The sequence below is a fragment of the Mus caroli genome, unplaced genomic scaffold (genome assembly GCF_978045245.1).
Source record: "Mus caroli unplaced genomic scaffold, Mus_caroli_1 scaffold_11, whole genome shotgun sequence".
NCBI lineage: Eukaryota > Metazoa > Chordata > Mammalia > Rodentia > Muridae > Mus > Mus caroli.
Genome location: NW_028227266.1, coordinates 66,008,370 through 66,035,771, shown reverse-complemented (window position 1 = coordinate 66,035,771; position 27,402 = coordinate 66,008,370). Strand labels below are relative to the sequence as shown.

Sequence of the window (27,402 nt, the reverse complement as noted above, 5' to 3'; positions counted from 1 at the left end):
CAAATCTCTTCTTAACAGTATCCCTATATAATAATTAATTAACTATCTGTACCCTAGGCCTTTTCCAGTCTTGTTCCTTATTTGGTAGACATGGCAAGCAGGCATGCTTTTCATGAGAGGCAAGCCCTCTGCCTTCCTCCATGGACTCATTGCCACTCCAAACCTCCATTTTTCTTACATGCCTTTTAGTTTGAACTCCTTGAAGAATAGTAACTAAAGTGGCCTGTGTTCATGTCCCCACATGTCAGAAAGGTGGTGCAGTCGACTGTCTGCCAACCTCCTGCCACGGCATAATTACTGCCACTAATGATTTCTTTTGGGCTTTCTCAAGGCATCATGCTCACAGCATAGCCTGTTAAGGAACTGCATTGGCTGCTGAAGGCCTTCCAAGCCAGGCACTCTCTGGAGTGGGGCTTAGTGAGGCTCAGGACCTCTCATGGCTCCACACAGCTGGCGGGGCTGTTCCTGCCTCACTCGGGCAGAGCCAAGCCCTTTGCCCTGCACGGCCCAGCCGAGTTGGGTGCGAATGAACACGGGTTCCGATTCTGATGTGTAACCATCGTTCTAAGTGATGCCCTAAGACCTCGGAGATTGTTTCTTTTCTAAGCTCTGCCTTCCTTGGATTTGTTTCCTACAGCTGGAAAAGTGTGCTCAGGACGTGGGAAGCACCTCTAAGGGAGTGGGCTCCTCCATGGCACAGCTCCTGACCTGTGCTGCTCAAGGCAATGAGCACTACACAGGTACGACTCTCTCTCAGCCTTTACAGTACCTGTGGCTGGGCTGCACACCCCGGTCTGGAGAGGAATGCTCACTGATCTGACAATAAACTTGCCCTTCTTCCCCAGGCTTCACAGCACATCCTTCAGGGACTCGCCACAGTACTGTTACGAAGCTCTTCCCAAGCGTGTTCGGTACTTACCTCATGGCTGTGAGGAATTACCTGACAGGAGGGAAGGGTTTGGTTTTGGCTCGTAGTTTAAGGCAGCATCCTCTGTCATGGCCGGAGAAGTGAAGTTGGTAGGAACATGAGGCTGCTGGACCGCTTACTTCCTCCGATTGATTGAGTCCAGAACTATTGACGATGCACTATTGAAGACCAACACTGACAAGCCATCTTCTCACCTGGCTTAACCTAACTCAAAACTCCTTCCCACATGAGCCTAAAGATCTGCCTCCTTAGCTTAGCTGATCCAGATCCTGTCAGCCTGACAGATATTAACCAGATTAAGCATGTGATGTAGTAAAATGACTCTCAAACTATGTGTAGACCCCTTATTAGACTACTAATTGTACACTTTAGGACTATCTCTGACTCCAGAAATCCCACCAAAGTGTAAAATGTAAAAGCTAGAGAATAAGAATGTCAACAAAATCAGACAGATGGCAGGCAGGGAGGGAGGGGTGGAGCTGAATGAGCCAATCCACCCTCAGCTGGATGAGAACTCAGGGTGTCCAAGATGGAAGGAAGGAGGGCAGCAAGGGAGGAGGCAGCAGAGCTGTGTCCTGTGTGTCCTCAGGGCACTGAGGACACCTCTGAGTTTTTTTCAGTGTCATGTCTATTTCTGAAAATAATAGACAGTTACTTGTCTTTATTAGGAATCTTTGTAAGTAAGAGGCTGTGTAACTCATGAAAGGGGGAAACATAAACTGCTGGCTAGGGCTTGTGCTGTATCCTTTAGTGTACAGATGAGGCTGTGGTAAGGATTCAGTGTGCATCAAGGCTATGGCTCAGAACACTCTCCCTAGCCCTGTGTACTGTAGGAGGCTTGGCTCTGGGGCACTTTCTCCCCGTCTCCCTCTCATCCCCCTCTCTTCTCCCTCTCTCCCCCCTCTCCCTCTCTGTCTCTCTCCCTCTTTCTCCCCTCTCCCTATCTCTCTTCCTGCTCCCTCTTTCTTTCTCCCCATCCTTTCCCCCTCCTCTTTTCTTGCAGCTCTTACAAATTAAGGACCACCATAAGGGAAGAAGCTGCCCTGAGCCTTGGGCTTCTCTCTGTCTCTGTCTGTCTGTCTGTCTGTCTCTCTCTCCCTCCCTCTCTCCCTCTCTTCTTCCCTCTCTTCCCCCCTCGTCCCCCCCTCGTCCCCCTCCCTCCCTTCCCTCCCCTTTCTCTTCCTCCCTCTCTCCCCCAACCCCACTCTGCTTTTCATTCTTCCCAACTCTTGGTCCTCCCTACCTTGATGCCTTCCTGTCACCCAGCTGACTTCAACCATATGTTTTCCAATCATTTCTTTGTTCGAGGGTGGGTTTGCAGGGGTTAATCTGTCATTCCTCCAAGCCAAATCAAAAATGCACATTCTTATTACTTGAAAACTAAAAGAACAAAACGGGAAATCGAAATATGACATAGTAATAAGAATATGTAATCCTGTTTTAATCAGAGAATAAGGGAAAAATTTCAGAGACCAGGGTGTTGAAGACCACTTAGGACATTTTGAGGGGCTCTAGTAGAAAGGGAAATGTGGATATGAATTCTTACAAACTAGAAGGAGAAGTTTACATCTCAGAAACTCCTACATGATCCCAGAAGTTTGGCAGCTTTTGTGCACGGTGAAATGTGTGCTTCTAGGAGGGAGACTGCCCTAGGGCCCTAGGAGTTAAATTATCTGGTACTGCCAACATGCAGGATGGCAGGCAGCCTCCTTGGCACTTGAAAACCAGCCTACCTAGCAAGCCATCCCATTCTGGAAGGCACTGGGGAGGCAGTGGTGAAATGGCACTGTGTGGCAGGGGGTCTCAGAGGCTTAGAGAAGGCTGAGTCAAGGGCCTGAGAAGGTTCTAGTAAAAGTCTTGAGAGGAGGAGACACACTAGGACAGCTGAGCCAAGGCATAGATACAAGGAGCTCGTAGGCAACGTGAGCAGCTTGGAGTCTCACCAGAAGCCATGTGAAACTATTGGAAGGTTTTAGATGTGGACACCGATCACAGTGTCCTGTGTGTGACCCTTCCTCCTCTGTGTGGAATAGACTGGATAGAAACTACTGAGAGCAGAGAGACCCACACCCAGGCTGTGATTCCTCTAGATGAGGTGGTAATCATCTGTGATAATTAGTCAGCTTTATGTCACTATAGCGAAATATCCAAGGTAATTAACTTCTAAGGAGAAAGGGTTCATTTTGGCTCATGGTGGCTCTAATCCTTAATTATTTGAGTATGTGGTGGCGTAGCATATGATGTCAGGAGCATATACAAAACAAAAAAACAAAAATAACCCACATAACCTCATGGCCAGGAAGCAAAAGAGAATGAGAAAGAAGACAGGGAGGGAGTATGCTGTAACTGCCCTCAAGAGTGTTTGCCCAGGAACCAGAAGCCCTCCCATTAGGCACTGTGACTTAATGTTAATCAAATTGCCTTGGGGACCAAGTCTTTAACACATGAACCTTTGGTGGACACTCAAGATCTAGAGTAGAGGGGTGGTTTATACAAGGAGATAGATTAAAGAAGCAAGCATGACCCTGCTTGGTGATTGGTTAGAATGTTGCCAGGGATAGAGATGAGGAAAAAAACATGGAGAATTCTTAGAGCTGAGAGCTGAATGAAGAGTTCTGTGAGTTGCTAGGGTGAGATCACGAGGTTAGTTCTAACCACAAATGGACTGGTGGATAGTCACCTAGAGATGTGATCTGCAGCTTGCTCGATAGCTCTCGGGAGAGGAGGCTTGGATGGAAGTGCAGGTGTTGTAATTATTTCTTGGGTCATGGTAATTGATTGAAACCTTAACTGTGGGAAAGTTTGCCTGGAGTGAGTGGCTGAGTGAAAAGAGTTAACTAGTGAAAGATGAAGGTGAAGGATAGAAGTAGGAACCACACCTGTAGGTAGAGAAGGGAAGCCAGGGCGAGCATGTTTCTTGAAATAGAGAGTTGCTATCCAGAGAGTGAAGATGCCTCCATTGGCTTCAAGAATAAGGAGGGCCTTACTTGCCTGATTAGAGGTGATTTCAGCACAGTTGAAAGGTGTGGAAACAAGCAAAGAGAGAACAGGGGTAGACAAACTCTGAGTATAGTCTCCCTCCTGCCATGCTTGAGACCTGTGAAATGTTTGGAGACTACACGTTAACTCCCAGTAGGCTGCACCTGAGTGCAGGTGGGCTTTTGTTTGGCAAACGAAATGTCTAAATACACTTCTAAACCATTTAACACAGCTACGCACAATTTTTTTGCAAGTACTTCAAAACAAATTAACAATTTACATCATTCCTAAAATCATCTTGGAGCCTTGGTATTGTGGTCTAGCAATGGCTTAACACACGTCACGTGTGAATTCTGGAAATAACAAACCTTCTGAGAGCTGGGTGTGCTAGCAGGATGAGCTGGAGACAGGAGGATCAGCTCAAGGCTGGGCCCCTCTCTGGAAAACAACAATTATGAAGTATGCTGATATGTTTGCTATCTCCTTTTGTCCTGAAACTCTGCTACGGACTGTAATTGAAGATTCAGATATGAAAGCAGTCTGTGCTCTCCAAGGATTGCAGTTATTAGAACAGATGTGTGCTTTACAGTTTGCCCCTAGTGGGTAACAAATCTTAATGTACACTTGATCGTAAAAGCAATATCATGGGGGCAGTGAAGGGGAGGAAAGGACATTGTTGATTTTGGTCACAGGACCCTATGGTGATTCCCATTAAAAACATGGATATAAATGTAGTCATATTGGGCCTTAGATATCTCCAGCCTCCTGGTGGCATTGTTTCATCCTTTTGGTGATATAACTTTTTCTGTCTGGACCTGGTTCCTCCAAACAGGCTCCTTACCAGGAGATGCTTGGGCAGGACAGGCTTAGGGCTTTAGAGCTTGGCTTGCAAAACTCATCTTAAGGGTCAGTAGGATGGCTCAGCAGGTAAAGGTGCTTGCTGCCAAGCCTAGTGACCTGAGTTCAGTTCCTGGAACCCACATGGAGGAAAAAGAAAACTGACTCCCACAAGTGGCTCTGTGTCCTCCACATGCATGTCAGGATGACACACCTGCCCACACATATACACACACCTACACCTACACTCACACACAAAATAAGTAAATATAATTTCAAAATTTATATCATCTTAATCTATAAGGCATTTCCCATTCAGTAGCTTTACATAAATATTTTCTAATTGCATATTATTAATGTTGCATTTTAATGCTTACAAAATTCGAATAGAAGTGGATTTAAGGGCTGGTGAGATGGCTCAGTGGGTAAGAGCACCCGACTGCTCTTCCGAAGGTCCAGAGTTCAAATCCCAGCAACCACATGGTGGCTCACAACCATCCGTAATGAGATCTGGCGCCCTCTTCTGGAGTGTCTGAAGACAGCTACAGTGTACTTACATATAATAAATAAATAAATCTTAAAAAAAAAAAAAAAGAAGTGGATTTAACAGTCCAGATAACAAATGAGAAGGCAATAGGTGATGTCTGAAAAATCACAGCCTAGTAGAACCTTCAATAGTCAGTGTTAGATTCTCAGCCACTCCTGAGGCTTGTGGGAAGCTGTGGCTTGAGAGAGACAGCAGTCTAGACACACAGACACTTGGCAGGGAAGACAGCAGGATGAGGGCCTCACCACATCTGGAGTTCTTCTGAGCAATGACATCCTTCAACCTGGAGCCAAAAGCTGAAACAAAATGTTTCTCCTCTAAGCCTTAGCTTTATTTATCTTTGTGTATTTTCTTCTGGGCTTCTCTAATACCTGCACACACACACACACACACACACAGCATCTCACACAAACACAGACACATACTATCACATATACACATACAATCATAAACAAACACCCCATCACACATACATACACATAAACATACACCCATCTCACACACACACACCATGGCATACAAACACACAAACATGACATCACACATATATCAAACACCATACTACGTGTGCTATGGCACACATATATCACACACACAGATCACACACACGGCTTACATCACATGTATCACGCACACACACACACACACATCACACTCAAAAGGAAAGAAATGCTGACTGTACCGTCCATCCCTTCCACAGGCTGCCTAACAATCAGTAGATTGCCCGTGTTATGGTCTGCCGTGGTTAGATTGCAGCACTTCATCCCAGCTGTGACATGCAGACTATTCAGAGATTAGTGAGTTTGTGTTGGAGGGATGGCTGTATTGGGGGGATCTGGGACTTTTCTCATTATGGACCCTCATGGTTACCACAGGGAAGACCGCTGGCTGTGTTTGTGATGACTCTGTAGAGAGCCGTACTGCAGACTAAAAGGAGTAATTTCCATACACAGCGTCTGTGTTTCTACAAAAGCCCCTCACACTTCATTGTCCCCAAGAGTATGTGGCAGGAAGCTAGGAACCTCAGGTCCAGCCCCAGTACTGTCTTGTGGTTGGGACACTGCTGTTGCTAGGCCTTATGGGAAATGATTTCTTGAGAGAAGCTCCAGGAAAGATCAGGTTCCTTGGTTTCTAGGAGAAAGTTCCTCCAGTCTCCATCCTCTCTTTAGTGTGCTAAGGACTGAGGGCCTCAGACTGTGTTTATTCCGATGAGGTGATGCTGAACTAGCAGAGGACTGCTCATCTCCATCAAAATGGATTCAAAGATAGATGTTTCACAAGAGAATATCCAGCGGCCATGAAATGTATTGATTAAGTGCTCTCAACAGCATTACCATACGAGTTCGTTTTAACTGTCAACTTGACAGCCTAAAATTATCTGGAAAGGGAATCTTTAGAGGGAATTAAGATTTTTTTAAATGTACTGTGTACATGTCTGGTGCTCTCAGAGGTCAAGAGAGGGTGCCAGATCCCCTGGAACAGGATTGTCAACAGCTATGAGCCATCATGTGGGTGCTGGGGACCAAACTCAGGTCTTCTGCAAGAGCAACAAGTATTCTTTTTTCTTTTTTTCCAAGACAGGGTTTCTCTGTGTAGCCCTGGCTGTCCTGGAACTCACTCTGTAGACCAGGCTGGCCTCAAACTCAGAAATCCGTCTGCCTCTGCCTCCTGAGTGCTGGGATTAAAGGCGTGTGCCACCATGCCCGGCTGCAACAAGTATTCTTAACTACTGAACCACCTCTGTAGCCCCATGGGAAGAGAATCTTCGTGAGGAGTTCTCTAGTCCAGGTTGGCCCATGGGCATGACTGGGGTAGGGAGGTTCTGGTTTCTGGGCTCTCTAGCATCCTTTAGCAAATTGTAGGCCATACCATTCCCTAGGCAGGGGTTCTGAACATTGTAAGGGAAAGGAGAACACAAGTAGGAGCTGCAGTGCCTGGATTCTGTCTCTGCTCTCAACTGTAGATGTGATGGACTGAGTTCCTACAACCTGGAATCATATGCCAAGTCAACTTCCTTTTTCCTACTTCTTGTCAGGCTATGCAGCAGAGCCCCACTAGTTAAGCTACAGAAGACTGCATCTCCTCCAAATTGCCCATGGGAAGTGCGGTAGTAAAACCATTCTAGAACCTGTGGTGTACTATTTCCTAAAGCTACATTAGCCCTCAGTGATTCAGCCATTCAAATCCTAGGTTTTATCCAAGATATGTGATTCCATGTGTTCATCTGAACGCATGCACAAGACCTTTCTTTTCTTGGGAGTTTTATCCCAAACACAAAACAACTTACCTGTCCGCCAGCAGAGGAACAGATAAGCAAATGTTAGGACATTGATGTAAGATCATACAGGAAGAAAAGGAAAGAGTTACACATAACAGCACTGCTTGAACTCACAACCTTGACAGTCAGAGAGAAGACAGATGCAAATGCGCGCATGTTGTCTGGTTCTCTTAAGCCAGTCTAAGGTCACATGTGAGATTCATTACTGTCAGTGTGAGGAGCATTGTTGGTGAAGGACACTGTAATGGTGGATGTATCTATCCATGCAAATCCACTGAACTGCTCACTCTTGTGTGTGTGCAATGTGTGCCTCAGTAAAGCCAAGTGTGCTAAAATAACTTCCCACAACCTGTGCACCAGCCACCCAGGTATAGGTCCCCATCTGCACACCTGTTCCCATGTCTGTGGTTTAGATCTAGAGACACGTGAGGCAGTAGAAACATGGGAAGTTGAAGTGTGGGGCATTTTATATATTGTGGTGTCTCTTGATTGGCTCAGACACCGGGTGTGAGCAACTATATTGAGGAATATGGCAATAAACATTTGTCAAAAATTAATCTGGACCTCAGTGTTCTTGCCGAGGAAAAAAATGTAACTTCTGATGGAATCCAGTGGAGAGACTCTAACAGACTTTCCTTCCCAGGCGTGGCAGCAAGAGAAACAGCCCAGGCTCTGAAAACACTGGCCCAGGCTGCCCGGGGAGTGGCTGCATCCACAAATGATCCTGAGGCTGCTCATGCCATGTTAGACTCTGCTCGGGATGTGATGGAGGGCTCTGCCATGCTCATCCAGGAAGCCAAGCAGGCACTAATTGCACCTGGAGACACAGAAAGTCAGCAGAGATTAGCCCAGGTGAGCCTGGGAACTGGGAACCATGGTTACCAGGGTTGCATACACATCAGCTACCTGCTTTGTGGACATGTTTTCCTGGCAGGAATGCCTAGGACTCAGAAGGTATTTGCAGTTCTGTCTAAAGTGTGTGTGGTAGCAAGACTGACTGACCATACTTGGTACTCAGTGTTTTGTCTTACCTAGTATTTCCCACACTAATGTGGCATCTACTTAATTCATAGTCAACAAATGACATGAGGGCTTTGAACTCTGCCTGCCTTGGGACTCTAGACATAGCGTGCTTGCTTAAGGTTTGTATCTACTTCAATAAACTCCCCATCCCAGTCTGCATGGTGAGGAAGATATAATACAGGTTCCAGTTATCCAAAAGTTCTGAAAAGACTCCCCTAACCTTTCCAGGTGATTCTTCAGCTGACCAATAGAACCAACTGGCTAGGGACAATCTGGGGAGTGTTCTTGACATGGGACTAGGAAGATATTTTAGGTTTTTAGATTAAATAGAACCCGCCCCCCCCAGTCAGTATTCCTGAAGGCCTGTGAGGACAAGGTGGCATTGAGGAACATCTTCAGGTCGGCAGGAGGTCCCCTCTTTGCCTGTTGAGAAAGTGAGGTCTTGAGGTGTGTCAGCACCAGAGGGTCACTGAGAAGAATCAATTACAGTTTAGCTCTGCTCCAAAGTCAACTTTGGGGGCCTGCGCAGAGCCCTGCAGAAGATGCCTACGATCTAGGACCATGTCTCATATTGGAGGATTCTGTGTTTGGGTTCTGGAGCTGTGGTGGCTCCTGGCCTTGGGGAGCAGATGACATGTGCAGCATGTAGTAACCCAGCACTAGGGTAGCAGAGATCAGAGGCCTGGTGATTTAGTTAGCAGGGTTGGGTGGGTGCCAGTGAATAATTCCCACATTAGTGTCAGCTCTGCATATTCTCTCTGCTCTTTCTCAATGAATATGCAAAGGCATTTGCATTGGAAGTAGCTTTCTTAAGGTGTTTCCCTCCCTCTGTGTATGTGTATGCAGGTGGCCAAAGCTGTGTCTCACTCTCTGAATAACTGCGTGAATTGCCTTCCTGGACAGAAGGATGTAGATGTCGCCTTGAAGAGCATCGGGGAGGCCAGCAAGAAGCTACTTGTAGATTCGGTGAGGACCTTGTCTGGGAGTGGATACCTGGTGTCTTCCCGCACCCCACTCCACCCCCAAGGAGAAAGGGTGGCTTTCCTTCCTTGGAGTCTCTGGGCATCTAGGCTTTCCCATAGGAATCTTGGTTTTTCTACCATTTTCCATTTCCTTTCTGGTTAACAAAGTTCGTGAGTGAGGACTTGTCAGGGGTAGGTTTTGCTGGTATGGGTGCACATGTATGTGCAGATACATGTATGCATATGTGTGCACACATACCTCTGGAGGCCAGAGAGCAGCTTCAAATGTCCCAAGTTTCCTTTGAGGCAGGATCTTTCAGTGGCCTGTAATTTCATCAGGTAGGCAAGGCTGGTTGCTCAGCGAGCTTCCCATCTTACCATCACCGGGGCTACATGTGTATACCACCACACCCAGATTTTTTGTGGGGGAATCGAACGCCAGTCTTTATGCTTGTAAGGCAATTTTTTTTTTTTAATCAACTGAGCTATCTCCCTGTCTCCCAACGTGGAGCTTTGAGCATTGACTTTTTTTGAGTATGTGATTGCTCTTGAGTCATCCGAATGGGACAGAAAAGAGGCTTTGATCATCCAGATCTTTCTTGGGGCATAACAGATAGTGACAGGCAGTTCGAGGACAGAGGGGCATGTGTTAGACACTAATTAAGAAAGCAGGGGGGCTGGTGAGATGGCTCAGTGGGTAAGAGCACCCGACTGCTCTTCCAAAGGTCCAGAGTTCAAATCCCAGCAACCACATGGTGGCTCACAACCATCTGTAACGAGATCTGGCGCCCTCTTCTGGAGTGTCTGAAGACAGCTACAGTGTACTTACATATAATAAATAAATAAATCTTTAAAAAAAAAAAAAAGAAAGCCGGGATCTTAAAGGTTTTTGCCTTGGGGCTCTTTCCTATCCCACACTGAAGGAAGCTTAGCACTCATCTGTCTGCTTCTGGTTACAAATGTCCAGCAAAGACAGGATATAACTCTCTCCTGAGAGGTTCTGCCAGTGCCTGACAAATACAGTAGTGGATGCTCACAGTCATCCATTGGACTGAGCACAGGGATCCTAATGAAGGAGCTAGAGAAAGGAGCCGAAGGGGTTTGCAGCCCCATAGTGGGAACAGCATTATGAATTAACCAGTACCCCCAGAGCTCCCGGGGACTAAACCACCAACCAAAGAGTACACATGTTGGGACTTATGGCTCCAGCTGCATACGTAGCAGAGGATGGCCTAGTTGGTCATCAATGGGAAAAGAGGCCCTTGGTCCTATGAAGGCTCTATGCCCCATTGTGGGGTAATGCCAGAGCCAGGAAGTGGGAGTAGGTGGTTGATGAGCAGGGGTAGGGGATAGGGGTAAGATGTTTTTATGAGGGGAAACCAGGAAAGGGAATAACATTTGAAATGTAAATAAAGAAAATATCAAAAAAAAAAAAAAAAAAAAGCCACGTAGGCTGATTAGGCTGATGACACAAGAAAACAGAAACAAAAAACAAATGTTCAGCAGTATATGTGGGTCCTTAGTAAAATCTGCAACTTTGATGACTGTAATTCTAAAATCGATACTGCACTTGGTGTGTAGATTTGTAAAAGTTTTTTACAAGGACAACTAATAAAAAAACTTGATGGTCATTTGTTAAAAAGAATGTGATTTGAAGTTGGCCATCATCGACCTCTTAGTTCTAAAAAGCTTAAACTGAGAGTTTCCATCATGAAGGACACAAAATAGGGTGGAGAATGGCTCCCAGAGCTGAGTTGCTTGGACATGAATCCTGGCCCTGCTGTCTCAGTGAGTGTCAGTGACTTGACAATAGCTGCTTCTACCACAGGTAGCTCTCTGGTGCCCACAGAGTGGGCTTTCTGTAAGGGTGGGTGGGTGGGTGGATGGATGGATGGATGGATGGATGGATGGATGGATGGATGGATGAAAGGATGAAAGGATGAAAGGATGAAAGGATGGAGATGTGTGGAGGGTCCAGCTTAACACGGGCTCACACTAAGCAGAGCCACTTGTATGAAGTGATGCCATAACTGCTCCAAGGTATGGTTGCAGGGAAGGCTTTTAATGTAGATGTGAGGGGAATTACAAACTGGCATCTGAAGAGTTCAGAGCAGGGAGAGACAGTTGTACACTGAACATGGCCAGCAGATTTAACCCAGCCATGAGAGGAAGTGGGGGTGGGGAGGACAAGAGGAAGATGAGAGTTGAGGGCAAAGGATGCAGAGAGGGAGGGAAGGAAGAGAGAGGGGAAGAGAAAGAGAGACCTGGAGAGCACATGACTGAAGTGGCAGGGTTATATGGTATGGGGAGGGTGGGGTTGTGAGCTGGTGAAGTTTAGGGTAAGGGGAAGGATAAAAAGAGCTAAGAAGGGCTGGTGAGATGGCTCAGCAGGTAAGAGCACCCGACTGCTCTTCCAAAGGTCCTTAGTTCAAATCCCAGAAACCACATGGTGGCTCACAACCATCTGTAACAAGATCTGACTCCCTCTTCTGGTGTGTCTGAAGACAGCTACAGTGTACTTACATATAATAAATAAATAAATCTTTAAAAAAAAAAAGAGCTAAGAAGAGCCACGGGTATTTGTTATTCTGAGAGCCTATAAGCCAGCATGGCTTTGTATGTAATAGGCATCGCAGATAGCATTTGTTTTTTTTGGACCTGCCATCTTCTAGTTGAGTGACTCAGAAGCACAGCCCTGGGCAGTCACTGTTCCTTCCACAGTCCTCATGGCCCCTTACTCGAGGTAAAACTTCCCATGGCATTGCCTTTTGTCCTCCTAGCTACCTCCAAGCACAAAGCCCTTCCAGGAGGCCCAGAGTGAGCTGAACCAGGCTGCTGCTGATCTGAACCAATCTGCTGGGGAAGTCGTCCATGCCACAAGGGGCCAGAGTGGAGAGCTGGCAGCCGCTTCTGGAAAATTCAGTGATGACTTTGACGAGTTCCTGGATGCCGGGATTGAGATGGCTGGCCAGGCACAGGTGGGTGGGAAGGTGGTTTGTGCTGCTCACTTGAGTCTCCCTGTTCTGGTAGACCACCCAGCTGGGGGCATCTGGGTGGATCAGGAACAGGATCCTGTCAACAACCTGCAGCGCCTTCCTTGACTGCCTTGGAAATTCTGTGACCTCACATGCATGTGTATTTGTGGTTTAGTGAACTCAACTTGAATGAATTACATCTGGGATCTCCGAATGATTAAAAATGACCTAATTCAGATGGAGAGATGAGCTACTTGTTTATAGCTAGGGAACATGACTGGTCTGGCATCAGATTGCAGGACTGGTTTTTTGGTAGATTGGTGGGGTTTTTTGTTTGTTTTGTTGTTGTTGTTGTTACATTTTCTACAAAAGGCAATTTATCAGTTAGTTAGCAAGCTGGGTGAGCGTTATGTCCTTCCCCAGTCCAAAACTTCTGGGACGCTGTTAGCTCTGAATATCTACACAGAGCTTGTCCTTTGTGCCAGGCTGGGATGTACAAGATACTGGACAACTCCAGCATTGTTGAGCAAGATGCTCGAATCACTGTCCGGTCTGTGTACTGGTGCGGCTCAGTTGTTCTCCTCCCAGCCCTGTAACGCTCCCGTATAACAAGAAAGCAGGACTCCTGGCTGACCCACTTGGACATGCACTTCTTTCTCTGCCTCATGCATCTCTGAGCATCTGTTTGAGGACGAGTGGACACTAGTCACACGTCTGCAGACTGACTGCCCCGATGTAGTCTCTGCCTCCACCTGGGGACTTGCTCCTAGCTCCCTGACAGCTTCTTGGAAAACTGTGGTCAGTCCCATCTGACTGTTTCCTTTTGACTCTGCAGACAAAAGAAGACCAGATGCAAGTGATAGGTAACCTGAAGAATATCTCGATGGCGTCCAGCAAACTCCTGCTAGCCGCCAAGTCTCTCTCTGTAGATCCTGGAGCTCCCAACGCAAAAAATCTTCTGGCTGCAGCTGCAAGGTAAGAGCAGGACAAGGTGTGCCTTGTGGAGGTGTGAGCGATTCTGGATTCTGTTGTGTTGAAGGGTGTGCCCAACATCCTACCAGTTTCTGACTTGCTGCCTGTCTTGTTGTCGGACGTAGAGTAAACTGATGGGAATTCTGACATTTTGTAAAATTGACTCATCCCTGTGTCTTTGGCCCGGTAAGAATGTCTTCCATCTTTCTAGATGCACTCTTCAGTTCTGACTGAGGCTGCACTGACCTGTAAACCTGATGGCTTAAGCAGATTGTTTTCCCTTTTCCATTTTTATGTTTGTGTATAATGTGTGTGTGTGTGTGTGTGTGTGTGTGTGTGTGTATGTGTGTACTTGCATGTATGTGCATTCAGGTATGTATTCACATTTATGAAGATCTGAAGTTGATGTTGGGAATAGTCTGTGAACACACTCTGTTGATCTTCCATCTTATTTATTGAAGCAGGGTCTCTTAGTCAAATCCAGAGTTGGCCAGTAGGACTAGCCAGCTTGCTCTGAGCAGTCCCCTGCCCCGCCCCCATCTCCATCTGCCAAGGCTAGAATTACAGTTGGGCCACCACATTCACTTGGTACTTTACTTAGGCTCTAAGAATCTGAATACTGGTCCTCGTGCTTGCTCAGCAGGCTTTTGAACTACTGTGCCATTTCTCCAGTCTCTACATAGATTGTTTAAAGCAGATTTATGTTGTTCAGGTTTTGCAAGAAGTACATGCTCACTAAAATAGACATTGGGAAATATTTGCAGTGTTCAAGCCGTTTTTGTAGACACTGGGCATACACTACATGCTGGCATCCATCTTGGACTAGATTTTACATATCTATCCATCACTTGCCGAAGGCACTCTAGGGCCAGTGAGGTGACAATGGGTGCACACTGGTTTTGAACCGACTTAAAACACGAAGCCAAGTTTGGAGTGATTTCTGCACACTTCCCTCCAGTTGCACTCACTTCAGGGATCTAATATGACTTCTGCTCCGTAGCCACCACTGTGACACATGAGCTCAGTAGGTAGGATTGACTGTTGGCTTGCAGGTCACTGGGCTGCAGTGATGGCCCAGAGCCATCTGCACAAGCAGCGTCTCATTCATTTTCCCCCACTTCGAGCAAAAGCTGTGTTGTGATTTTGTGGTGTTGTATACATCCTCAGTGTTGTTTTATGTCACTTATGTATAACACTGCTGGGGCAGCAGGACATTAATTGAGAGGTGACTGGAGGAACAGAATAGTACAGACTTCAAAATGTGCACACTGGTGATCAGCTTCAGTTCTGCCTGCATTTTTATTCATTTCGATTTGTTATTTATCTGATTATTTTGAGACAGGGTCTCTCTGTGTAGCTGTGGATGGCCAGGAACTCCTTTCGTAGACTAGCCTGGCCTAGAACTCCCAGAGGTCTGCTGGCCTGTGCCTCCCCACTGTTACAATCAAAGGCATGCACTTGGCTTGCATTTGATTTTTAATTTGTTTTGTTGTTTGCTTGTTTGTTTGTTGTTCCTGCCTTTAAGCTGTCAGAATTCAAAAATCTGAATTCTAATTGAAGGCACTTGAATAGTTTACCTGCTTGGTCAGGTGTTCAGCTGGCTCAACCTGCCCAGGCTTTGCTGCCTATGAAATGGGACCTGAGTGCCAGCTACCTTGAACTATTCTTAGCCTTCGTGGCACTAGTATTGGACTCTGTTTCTCTTCCTTTCTTGACTTTAGTAAATTTTTAAAATCTGTCTGTCTTTTTCATGGAGGCTTAGACAATTCTCTTGCATGTCCTTGGTTTGATCATTTCGCTTCTGTATTGGCTGTTGTCTTTTTGCTGTGACAGTATATCCAACAAGAGCACCCCAAGGAAACAAGAATTTCCTTTGGCTTGCAGCTTGAGGGTGTGCAGCCTGTCATTGCAGCGTAGTCATGGTGGCAGGACTGTGAGGCCGCTGGTCACATTGCCTCTGGTATCAGAGAGCCAATCAATGAATGCTGGTGCCCAGAAGCGCAGCCCATGGAATGGTGTTGCCCACAGCTAGGGTTAGCTTCTCTCCTCTGTTAACCCAATCCAGAAATTCCCTCCAAGGCATGAGTAGTGCTGGGTCTCCCAGGTGAATCTAAGATCCTGTCAAGGTGACAGTCAGTATGAACCTCTGGAGCAGTGGGTTCATTTGGTGGCAAACAGGAGCCAGAGCTCTAAGTGACTACAAAATGTATCCTCTCATCAGCCTGCTCCAGCCTGTATTTCACTTGTGATTTCTCTGGTAAACAAATGCCCTCCCTTGACAATGGGGATGGGGACAGGGTGAGAGTCTGTTCTATTTGGTCCCCATTTCTTGAAAGGATGCTTTTTTTCTTTTTTCTTTTCTTTTTTTTCCCCTGCCAAGAGGCTTTGGGGAAGACAACTGACGTTTCCAGGTGTCTGAACTCCAATGTTTTTTATTACCTTCATTTTTTGCATCATTTCCAAATTGTAGTTTCCAGCTCTAATGAGCTGTTCACTCTCTTAAACTGTGGGAAGAAGGGGAGAATATAAATTGGGTTTTTTAAAAGCCAGCTACAGAAGGCCACACAGACCAGAAAAGAATTATGGCTCCCGCTATCCGCAGGCCCCCTGGTGGTGACACTGAGAACAGGAGCCCAGATGAAAAACTCCCAGCCTGTGTGACCCAGCTTTTTCAGCCTGACAGTGAAGCTGGGGGGTTTTAAAGCCCAGTAGGCACTCAGCACATCTCATATGGAAGTGCTGGTGTGGAATGTGCTAGTGCTGTCAACCTTACTGTACCCCTTGCTTTTGGGGGCTCTGCAATCCTTCGTGCTCTGGGCACAAATGAGCTTATCTCTTCCTCACCTGGAATCCACTTCAGCATCTTGGGGTTGATGATAAGCTTTGGCTTATGGCACCTGTGGGACGAAGTTGGGTACTGCCTTGTGCCCATCTCGGTCATCTCCTGTGTGGCTAGCCAGGCTCTGGCCTTGTCTTCAAAGTGGGTGGAGCGGGAGGGCCTTTGTGAACCATTCTTCTGACTCCTCCCCACCCAGGGATTGGTTTGTTGGTCTGAAGCACCTTGAACTTGAGGCTGGAGTGGAAATTCCGGACTGCAGCTGCAGGAAGGGCTTGTTCCCTCTGAGCACTGTCCCATCTGATTGGTGTCACTGTGCATCACCCTGACCATAGGAACAGCTGGCCAGCTGTTTTCCTGTCTTCTGAGGGTCTACCCTAGGAAGCAGAGGCTCCTCCTGTCCCCTTGACACTTCTAGACAGGTTTCCTCCTATCTCCTGAGACAGAGACTGTGACAGCAAAGGGAGGATGGTCTGCGCCCGATGAAATAGAAAAGGGAAATGGTAGCTTTCCTTCCTCTGTTGGAAGCATCCCGAATGTTTTCAGTCTTTATCCAGGATCGAACTCAGCATAGACTCTTTGAACGTCCTCAGTCCTCATTCAGACCACCTCCCCTTTGTGCACAATCCCTGCCCCCCATGATGGTGAGGTGGATCTTTTTCTCAGACTTTTATTTGTCTTTTTATTCATCCTGCTCTCTCATGTCCTGTCTTTGTGTCTTTTGTTGTCTTGCTTCTCCATTGCCCATTGCCAGCCCCTTGCTGTCCTATTGAGGGAGATTTAAACTACATCTTTTTTTTTTTTTTAATTTCCAATCTTTGCAAATAATAAGGCCTAAGGAAGGCTTACAGGGAAAATGTCTGCCTCTCTCCTCCCTTCCTTGACTAGAAACTAGTCATGGTTTGTTTCCCTTCCAGGTGACTTTTTACCTTGTGATGATCCTAGGACTTAGGAGGCTGAGGCATGAGAGTGTGGGTTTGAGGCCAGCCTGTACTACATAGTAAGACTCTGTCTCAAATAACTGGGGAGAAGAATCCCAGCCAGATCTGTCAAATTTGAGTTGAGTTAACTCAGTATTCCTGGACATAGGTGACTTTAGAAACCCCATTTTCATCTCTGAGGTTGCAGAGCTCCACTCTTTAAATATAGCTAGATAAGGAAAAAAAAAGCCTAAGAATGTGAAGTATGACTGTTTCATTATTCTGTGTGGTGTGTGTGTGTGTTTGTGTGTGCATGTACTTGTGTATGTGCGTGTGGAGGCCAGTGGTCAATGTTAGGTGTCATACTCAGTCACTCTCTGTCTTACTTCTTGAGCCAGAGTCTCACCTTGAGCATGGGGCTCACAGTCTCAGATTGACTGCTGGCCACCCAGACCCATGTGCCCTCCTTGTCTCTGCCTCCCCAGCGCTGGGTTTACAGGTACACACCACTGCACCATCCTTTTAAATGGGTTCTGGCATCCGAACTCAGTACCTCACGCCTACCCAGCAAGTGCTCTCCCAACTGAGCTGTCTCCCCAGCCCTAACCTTTTTATATTAAAAAATTAATTTATGTATCTTTGATCATTAAAAAGTTGTCATAGTAACGGTAGCTATAATAGTAGATAAAAGTGATAGTAGCTATAGAAAAGACCACTTAGACTTACAGAGCCCGGATCATGCTCATTTTGGTGACATTTTTTATTATAATAAATTGGTCAGTTTACAATTTTTTTGAGATTTGTCTCAGTTTATCTTTTAAGATAACAGTATAAACTCCTTTTTATGTGTTTTGAATCTATCAGTTCCCAGTGTGTACACACATGCTTCTTTGTACAGGGGATGCTCTCACGTTGTTTAGACCTTTTACTCAGTTGTATTATATTTAGGCATATATCATAAATATCCTATTATGTTAGCAACATGTCCTGCATTGTGACTTTTAATAAGCACCCCCAAATCTTATTATACCATGCCAACTTATTTAGCCATTCCTTTCTTGTTGGATAGGCAGGGTCCCTGCTGACTCTTTGCTGGTAAAAATCACAGCTCTTGTGTGAAATATGTGAACATTACTTCTTGTTATCAATTACTAATTTGCCCCTAGACCACTGAGTTTATACAGCTCTGTAACCCAGACTCCGAGATGGCTTAATTAGTCATACCTAAGTTATTCTGTCCTGTCGCAGATCAGTACTCTAAGTGACTCACTTAGATGTGCAAGGCCCTGCCTGCATTTTTGTAGTTTGTCCAATCACAAACTACTACTACTGAGCCTCGTTTTGTTTTGTTTCCTTATCTTTTAATCTAAATTTTTTTCACAGCTACAAAAATAAGAGAGTAGGGAAAGGAACCTCTTTCTCGAAGCTCTGGATCCTCTGGATTCGCCAACTGTAAACACTTCCTAAATGGAAATCTTCGTGTAGAAGCAGGACCACAGCACGTACATACTCACAGCAGCTGTGGTTGCCGCACACCAGATCAAATCAACCAACATTCTAACATGGGGTGGGATAGGTTTGTGAGCCTGTCTCAAAAAATAAGGTGGGGGTGGGGAGGATACCCAGGGGTCCCACCCTCTCGGAGGAGAAGGGGAGGGGAGGAAGGGACTCTGAGGGGAGACAGGAAGGGGGCAGCATTTGGGATGTTAATAATAAGGTAGAGGGAGAATATTAAAGGTTGATCTCTGGTCTCCAGGTACATGTCCACAACATAAAGACCCACACAGACACCATGCATACCACACACATGCGCACACACAAACACACACACTCCCCTGACCCTCAAACTCCTACACGCACAGACAGCAACACATTTAGTGAGGAATCGATTTGATGAAAAACTTTGGTGATATGTGGAAATGAGCTCTAAGGATCATGTTTTCACAATTCAGGACACGCCCTGAACCTTACTACAGTGACCTGTGCCAGCCTGTCTCCTCAGAAGTGGGTCTCAAGAGCTGCCATGCAGGGCATGCCATTCAGCTCTCTGTAGGACACTTCAAATGCACCACTGTGAACTGTACCCTCCCAGGTCACTGGAGCCAGAGACTGCCCTGCCACTTTTCACTTCCCCTTACATGGAGGAAAACATGGTACTTTCTAATGACTCCCTAATAAAGCACTTTTCAACAAGCCACAAGCATCCATCCGACAACTGCTATTTTGGGATTCTCTCTTGAGTTTGAGAGTGTTTCTCTTCTTCTCATCCTCCCTAGCTGAGCTTAAATGGAAAGCCATATTTGATCACATACTTCAGCTAATTGCCTTTGTATGTTGGCAACGTTGTTTTCCATCTAATTTGATATTCTGTGGCAAGCTGAGAAACCTGTTGAATGCACTAAGACTCCTTTTTATCAGATGGTGTTACTAACCACCACATGGGTCTTATTTTGGCCTTGCTTGCTCTTAGCTGTTCTTCAGCTGTGGCAGGTTGGAAGTGAGAATAGAATTTTGAGCCATGCCAGAAGGCTGGACCTATCATAGCACTGCAGAAAAGGGCTTTGGGTCAGCTTTAGAGTCAAATAGGCAGGCATGGATTTAAGTCTTCTTCCTATACCTTATTTATAGCTTTCTCATTAGGGAGTCATCACCTCTTTCCGAATTTCCATTCATGAAACTTGGGTGATTTATTGCTTTTACTGACACATACTATTTTTATATATTTATTGATACAGTATAATAATTCAGTATATATGTATAATGTACAATGATGATATCTGTGATTAGCATTTCTAATGACTCAGCATTTATCATTTCTATGCAATTCTAAGACTTATTTTTTAATTTTTTAAAACTTTGTAGTGTGTGTGTATGTGTGTGTGTGTCTGTGTCTGTGTGCGTATGCTTGTGTATTTACATCTGAGTGTGGGTGCCAGTAGAATTACATGTAGTTGTGAGCTACCTGACATGGATACTAGAAACCAAGCTCCGGTCTTTTGAAAGAGTAGCATCCTCTCTAAATCACTGAGCCATCTCCCCAGTCCCCTAAGACTTGCTATAGAACTGTAGCACTGAGGACAGTGTGATATTAGAGACAGAATAGACCACTGATCAGTGGAACAGAATAGAATATAGAAGCAGATTCCACAGACGAGGCCAGCAGTGTAATTACAAAAGCAATTCAGTGGGGAAAAGATGGTGTCTCAACAGACTCTGTTAAAACAGACTTCTGTTTATCCCTAAACTCAAAGCAAAACTTCAGCTTCTCTTTCCCACCTGGTAGAAACTAACTCAGAATGGAATTTGAGTTTCTAAATTATTCCATAATCCAGGACATGGCAAGCCAGAGACTGCTCAGGAGAGTGGAATCTTTGCAGGAAAAAAAAATGGATTTACTTTATAGGTTCTGAAAATAGAAATACACATAAAACAATACCAGGGGCTCTGATGTAATCCTATTGGTATTAGTAAAAAAAATAAAATATAGGTATTTCAAAGAATAGAACTTGGGAAAGCTACTCAGGCCTAATAGCTTTTTCATCCTTTACTGGTAAGTAGATATTTTAAGTCCCAGGCACATTTTACTATCTGAAGTATTTGAAAATAATCAAAATAGACCAAGGCTGACTGGATAATCTTATTCCTTGAAGACTCCTAGAATAGGGTCCTGGAAATAGTGTCAGTGTAGACCACTGCTGTTTGCAGCTTCATTGTCTCTCATGAATATATCAGAAGTCAGTCTGAATTTCTTAAGGGAACTGTTAGAGTCTTTGAGAAATCAGACGAGTAATCAGAAGCATGGTAGGGAACCTACCTTTCCTCGCTCTGGCTGTGTTTTACTCAGGTTGTATAGAGAGAGCTTGTTGGGAGGCCTTGTGGGGATCAGAGCCTAAACAGTCCCTTGATCTCTGCTAGAGGTGTTTAACAGTTGTTGACAGAAATGGCTAAGATCAAAATCTCAGGTGACAGCAGATGCTGGTTAGGATTTGGAGAAAGAGGAACACTCCTCCATTGCTGGTGGGATTGCAAGCTGGTACAACCACTCTGGAAATCAGTCTGTTGGTCCCTCAGAAAATTGGACATAGTACTACCAGAAGATTCAGCAATACCTCTCCTGGGCATATACCCAGAAAATGGTCCAACTTGTAATAAGGAAATATGCTCCACTATGTTCGTAGCAGCCTTATTTATAATAGCCAGAAGCTGGAAAGAACCCAGGTGTCCCTCAACAGAGGAATGGATAGAGAAAATGTGGTACATTTACACAATAGAGTACTACACAGCTATTTAAAACAATGAATTTATGAAATTCTTAGACAAATGGATGGATCTGGAGGATATTATCCTAAGTGAGGTAACCCAATCACAAAAGAACTCACATGATATGCACTCACTGATAGTGTATATTAGCCCAGAAGTACAGAATACCCAAGATACAATCTGCAAAACACATGAAACTCAAGAAGAAGACAAAAGTGTGGATACTTGGATCCTTCTTAGAAGGGGGAACAAAATACCCATGGAAGGAGTTACAAAGTTCAGAGCAGAGACTAAAGGAATGACCATCATGAGACTGCCCCCCCTAGGGATGTATCCCATAAACAACCACCAAACCCAGACACTATTGTGGATGCCAACAAGAGATAGCTGGCAGGAGACTGATATAGCTGTCTCCTGAGAGGCTCTGCCAGTGCCTGACAAATACAGAAGTGGATGCTCACAGTCATTCATTGGACGAAGCACAGGGTCCCCAATGAACGAGCTAAAGAAAGGTCCCAAGGAGCTGAAGGGGTTTGCAGCCCCATAAGAGGAACAACAATATGAACTAACAAGTACCCCCAGAGTTATCTGGGACTAAACCACCAATCAAAGAAAACACATGATGGGACTCATGGCTCTAGCTGCATATATGTAGCAGAGAATGGTCTAGTTGGTCATCAATGGGAGGATAGGCCCTTGGTCCTGTGAAGGCTCTGTGCCCCAGTATAGGGGACTGCCAGGGCCAGGAAGCAGCAGTGGGTGGGTTGGGGAGCAGGGGGCGGAGGGGTAGGGAACTTTCAGAGGGGAAACTAGGAAAGGGATAATATTTGAAATGTAAACAAAGAAAATGTCTATTAAAAAGCTGAATTTGCATGTAGTACATAAATAAAAAGCTTAATTTCAGATTTAAAAAAAGAAGAAGAAATGGCTGACTTTCATACCTGAGTAACACCCAAGCCCACACCCCTCTCTGTTCCTCCTAGAGCTGTGACAGAGAGCATCAACCAACTCATCATGCTGTGCACTCAGCAGGCCCCTGGGCAGAAGGAGTGTGACAACGCTCTGCGTGAGCTTGAGGTGAGTGTCCTGGAAGGCTGTGCGGATGGGAACTCTGCGTGGGCTGTGGGCCTCCTCTTCCCTATATGGTGGGTGACATGTTTCTCTTCTATCTATGCTTGCCTCTCTCCTAGGTGGAAGGAGTTAGAAAAAAATGGCATTCTGCAGTAATTTCACCCAGATTTCTCCCTTTCCTACGAAACCAATATGTATTTTGTTAATTAAAGGATTTTTCAATTCAAACAGGAAGTGGTATTGGGTATAGGCTGCCAATGCATAGAGTTTGCCTACAAACTATTAAAGAGATTATTCTTGGATAACCGATAACCAAGAAAGAGAGGCTGGGACTGGAGAGACAACCCAGTTGGTTAAATACTTCCCACAAACCAGGAGCACCTGAGTTCTAGCCCCAGACCACACATGCAGAAGTTTCTCATGATGGTGGAGGAAGTCGAGACAGGCAGATCCTTGCCAGACACCCTGACCTACTTGGTGAGCTCCAGGCCAGTGAGAGACCTTGTCTCACAAAACAAAGTCTATGGCCCCTGAGAAATGACAGCACCTGAAGTTGACCTCTGTCTTCTACACCCATGTGCACACATCTTCACACAAGCAAACACGCACAATGATTTCCACATACATTTTATTCTGCTATGTGCAGGGGACACACTGGAGAGGGTCAAGGGGCACATTTGCCTCTTCATAACTCCTATTGACCTTTTGACTTGCATTCAAGGTGTGTGTTTATATCTGAAATTATGCGTGTTTCTCATAGAAATTCTTTAGGCAAAGAAAGCCATTGTGCCTACTCTTATGTAAAGCAGCCCTTACCTACCCAGATCCAATTGGATGGGCCCAGGGTATCTCAGTAGACATAAATTGTTTGTACCTCCCGTTCTTCCAGTTGTCCTCAGGGCTGGCATGGGTCTGACTTGGGGAGATACCGTGGCAGCTTCTAAAGGCTTGATCAAGGCCATGATGGTAGTAACAGATGGAGTTGAAGTCAAAGGGGGTTCACCAGGGCAGGACTGGAGCAGCAGCTGAACATTATTAGGGAGGGATGGTTCTTACGTGGGTTCTAGTCTGCTTTCAGCTGCTGTGATACACACCATAACCAAAAGCGACTTGGGGAGGAAGAAGCTGATTTGGCTGACAGTAGCCCTATAGCTCCTCACTGATGGAAGCCCAGGCAAGAACTCAAGGCAGGAACTTAGAGCAGAAACCATTGATGAATGAATGCTGCATGCTGGCTTCCTTCCAGGGTCATGTTCTGCTCAGCTTTCCTGTACAGCTCAGCCCTATATGCCTGGTAATGGTGCCATTCACCACCCTACATCAATTAGCAATCAAGAAAATGCCCCGGGACTCGGTCAAGGTCCCGTCTCATGGAGGCAGTTCTTTAGATGGGGTTCCTTCTCTCCACATGTGTGTTGGTCATCATATGTGGGCCATTCACTGCCTTAGCATGTTCATTAGCTCATGTCACCTTTTCAACATGTATGACACATATGTAGTTGGTCTAAATAAGACTTGTTAGCCTGGGTACCCGGTGCTTTAAAGGTTCTTGGAATTACTGGTACTGGAAACGTGTTGGTTCTCCAAGAAGAGGCTTTCAATGAAATAAGCTCCTGACTTGTGTAGCCCTCTTCCCTGTGTCTTGGATTCGCATCAGCAGTCCCATTACCCCACGTTGCACCCTTTGGCACTCAGCTCTGTTGTGATTTTCTTGACTGTGTCTCCAGAGGCTGCTGACTGCTAGTGTGCAGTCTCTTTGATGATGATTCAAGGATCTGTCCCCAGGATGTCAGTCCCAGGAAGAACGCCTCATGGGTAGTGATCCAAGGTCATGGAGAAAGCTAGTGGTGATTTTTACTGACTTGGAGAGACAGAAAAACTGACCTCTACCCATTTCCTGAATGGGTCCCTAAACAAGAGTAGACATTTTCTATACGTCTCAAATCAATAACAAATGAGCCACCCCAGTAGGGATCACCTTCTTCCGTGTGCTTCCATGAGAAGGCCCCAGAACTGAGATATTGAGAGCCCTTCTTAACCAGAATGAACGTGCATTTGGAATGGAAGCTCGTCAGGGTTAGTCACCTAAATTGTGACAGCCAACAATGAATATGCTGCTTTGCATTAACTTCAGACTTTCTTCTAAAAGCCCTCCTGTAGCCCGGTGTGGTAGCACACGCCTTTAATCCTAGCATTCATGAGGCAGAGACCAGGCCAGCTTGGTCTATATAGTGAGTTCCTGGACAGCCATGGCTTTTTATACAGAGAAACTCTGTCTTGAAATATATATATATATATATTTTTAAAGCCCTCCTATACATATCAGCCCCCTCCCAAACTAAACTGATACCCCACCCCACCCCCCTGTGGCAACAGTAACCCAAGGCCCCAGCCCCTGTCACCACTGTTTTGTTGACAAGGTATCTGAAGTCTTGATGCCCTGGTCTGAGTTCCTCCTATTGACTCTAAATGATTGATCAATTATGGCCCTAGTCCTAGTCCAGCAATAGGTAGCAATGGTTGTACTTGGCAGTGCGTTTTCTTCTGTGCCTCTGACTCACTCTCTAAGCTGTGTTCTCTGTTGTAGACTGTCAAGGGGATGTTGGAAAACCCGAATGAGCCTGTGAGCGACCTCTCTTACTTCGACTGCATTGAGAGTGTGATGGAGAACTCCAAGGTAAAGCCAGTCTGTTTTAGTTACTCCCCTCTCTGCTGAGATAACATACCTAACAAAGCAGCCTAAAGAAGGAAGACTCCCTTTTGGCTTAAATTTGACGGTCCAGCCTGATGGCAGGATTATGAGACAGTCAGTCACACTGCATCTACAGTCAGGAAGCAGAGACAGAGGAGTGCAGGTGTTCAGCTCAATTTCACCTGTTTACAAAGTTTAGGACCCCAGCCTGTGGATAGTGCCACCCACACTGGGTCATCCCTCCTTAATTAACCCAGTCTGGAGACCCCATCACAGACATGCCCAGAACCTTATTTCCTCAGTGAGTATAGATCCTGTCAGGTTGACAATCAATGGCAACTGTCAACTGTCTGTATCAACATATGGACATCAGCGCTGCTCCTCAGTGGGGAGAAACAGAAAGGGGAAAAGTAAACATCTGCCTTGCCCCTGGGTGGCCGATATGGCAAAATCTTGTCATGCAGCGTGCCCAAGTGTTCTTCCACATTCAGGGTCTCCCCGAACCTTGTGAAAAGTTGTGTAAATACCTGGTGACAGACCCCCACCCCAAAGGTTTGAAATCTGTGCGTTTCTGAGAGGTTCCCAGGCCTGCCTCTGTTGTCTCGGAACCCTTGAGAATCACTGCTTACATCATCAAATATGGGTCTCACTGTGAATCCAGACCGTGTTTGCATATAGAACACTGTGTTTCCTACTCATACACTTTCATGAAAGCCCCTGATTTGTATTTTGTGATATCTAATCGTAGCATACAATTTTTTTTTGAGGGGAGTAAATATTAGGAGTTTCGGGTGGTCGGGAAGAGAAGTATTTTAAAACTACGGTGGCTTCCAGGCCTTCCCTTACTAAGATTTGATTCCTTGCAGGTTAATTGGGTGACGATGGTAATTAAGAAAAAGCAACACTAAGAGCAATATCAGGGATCAATAATGAAGGAGAATGCCCAAGAATCAGAAAGTGCCAGTGATATACCAGAGAGACAATTGGCGGTTGAATTTTTGCCACCTGTGCACACTGGTTTTCATCACTTAAGACTTGGTGAACCATCTGTATCGATGATGTCAGAAGGGCTTAGTTTATGTTGGGCTAAGACAAGAATTTCTTCTGTTCAGCAACTTCCATGGAATAGAGGACTGTCAAAATGGAGGAGGGTGCATATGACTTAAATACTTAAATTCGGAAATCTCCTTTTTTTTTTTTTTTTTTTTTTTTTTTTAGAAAGGGCCTCTTGTAGCTCAGGCTGGCCTTGAACATGCTGTATAGTCAAGCATGACTCTGACTCCCCTGCTCCTACCTCCTAAAGTGCTGGAATTGCAGGTGTGCACACCACAGCTGGACTGTTGCACTCAAGATTTCATGCATGCTAGGCTGGCATTCTCCCAACTGAGCTCCAGCTCCAGCCTAGGGAAAGCTCTCTTCCTAAAGGAGTGAGGGGCGAGGGTAAAATCCTGTGCTTACAAACACTCCCTAGCTACTCTGCTCTGCGCATCTCTATATAAACTCGATTATTTTAGATATAAAAAAATATTATAGTAATTTATTTTGTTTCCTCTTCAAAATGGCTTATTGCCTCAGGAAGAACTCTATGTCACAGAGACTTGACAATGTCATCTCTCGCCCAAGGGTGAATGAACATTTTCTACTTTATAATCTATGGCCCTGGGAAGCACAAACTCCCCTTGTGGCACAGGCCAAAGCCCAGAGAGGATAGGGCACCAGATTTGGGATAGATGTCCTGCTCTGCCCATGTGACCTTCTGTGTGATCTTTAGAAGACATTTGAGTTCCATAGGTTGCAGACTGACTGTGACAATCCCTATCAAGCCTTATTTGGGGACCAAAAAAGGACTGTAGCAGTGATTTTCAAAACTTGATAAATTAACCATGCAAGGAAGAGTGTGCCTTCTACTTTCTGGTTAGAATTTCAAGTCCCGCTCCCTGGATGTGAGTTTATGCTCTTAGAAGTAAATAGATCTAAGACTGGGCCATGTGCCCGCAAGAGGCCTTGTGTAGATTATACATGATGCTCTCTGTGTTGACTGAACCACCAGGAGATTCTGATAACCCTTGGGTGCAAGGTTTGTACTCCTCTAATGCATTTGTCTTCATCATAGAGAGGTGGT

The 27,402-nt window shown here is 45.5% G+C and overlaps 1 protein-coding gene across 6 annotated transcripts in view; it reads left to right on the top strand.

Moving 5' to 3' along the window:
- The window catches only part of Tln2 (talin 2), a 425,612-nt gene that overhangs the window by 308,802 nt on the left and 89,408 nt on the right, over window positions 1-27,402 (top strand). For all 6 annotated transcript variants that reach the window (XM_085844756.1, XM_085844751.1, XM_085844753.1 and 3 more), the window contains 7 exons: window positions 638-740; window positions 8,213-8,421; window positions 9,439-9,558; window positions 12,335-12,532; window positions 13,365-13,504; window positions 22,501-22,594; window positions 25,176-25,265. In XM_085844756.1, coding sequence (XP_085700882.1) covers window positions 638-740; window positions 8,213-8,421; window positions 9,439-9,558; window positions 12,335-12,532; window positions 13,365-13,504; window positions 22,501-22,594; window positions 25,176-25,265 — 954 coding nt within the window. The remainder of the gene's footprint in view (window positions 1-637; window positions 741-8,212; window positions 8,422-9,438; window positions 9,559-12,334; window positions 12,533-13,364; window positions 13,505-22,500; window positions 22,595-25,175; window positions 25,266-27,402) is intronic.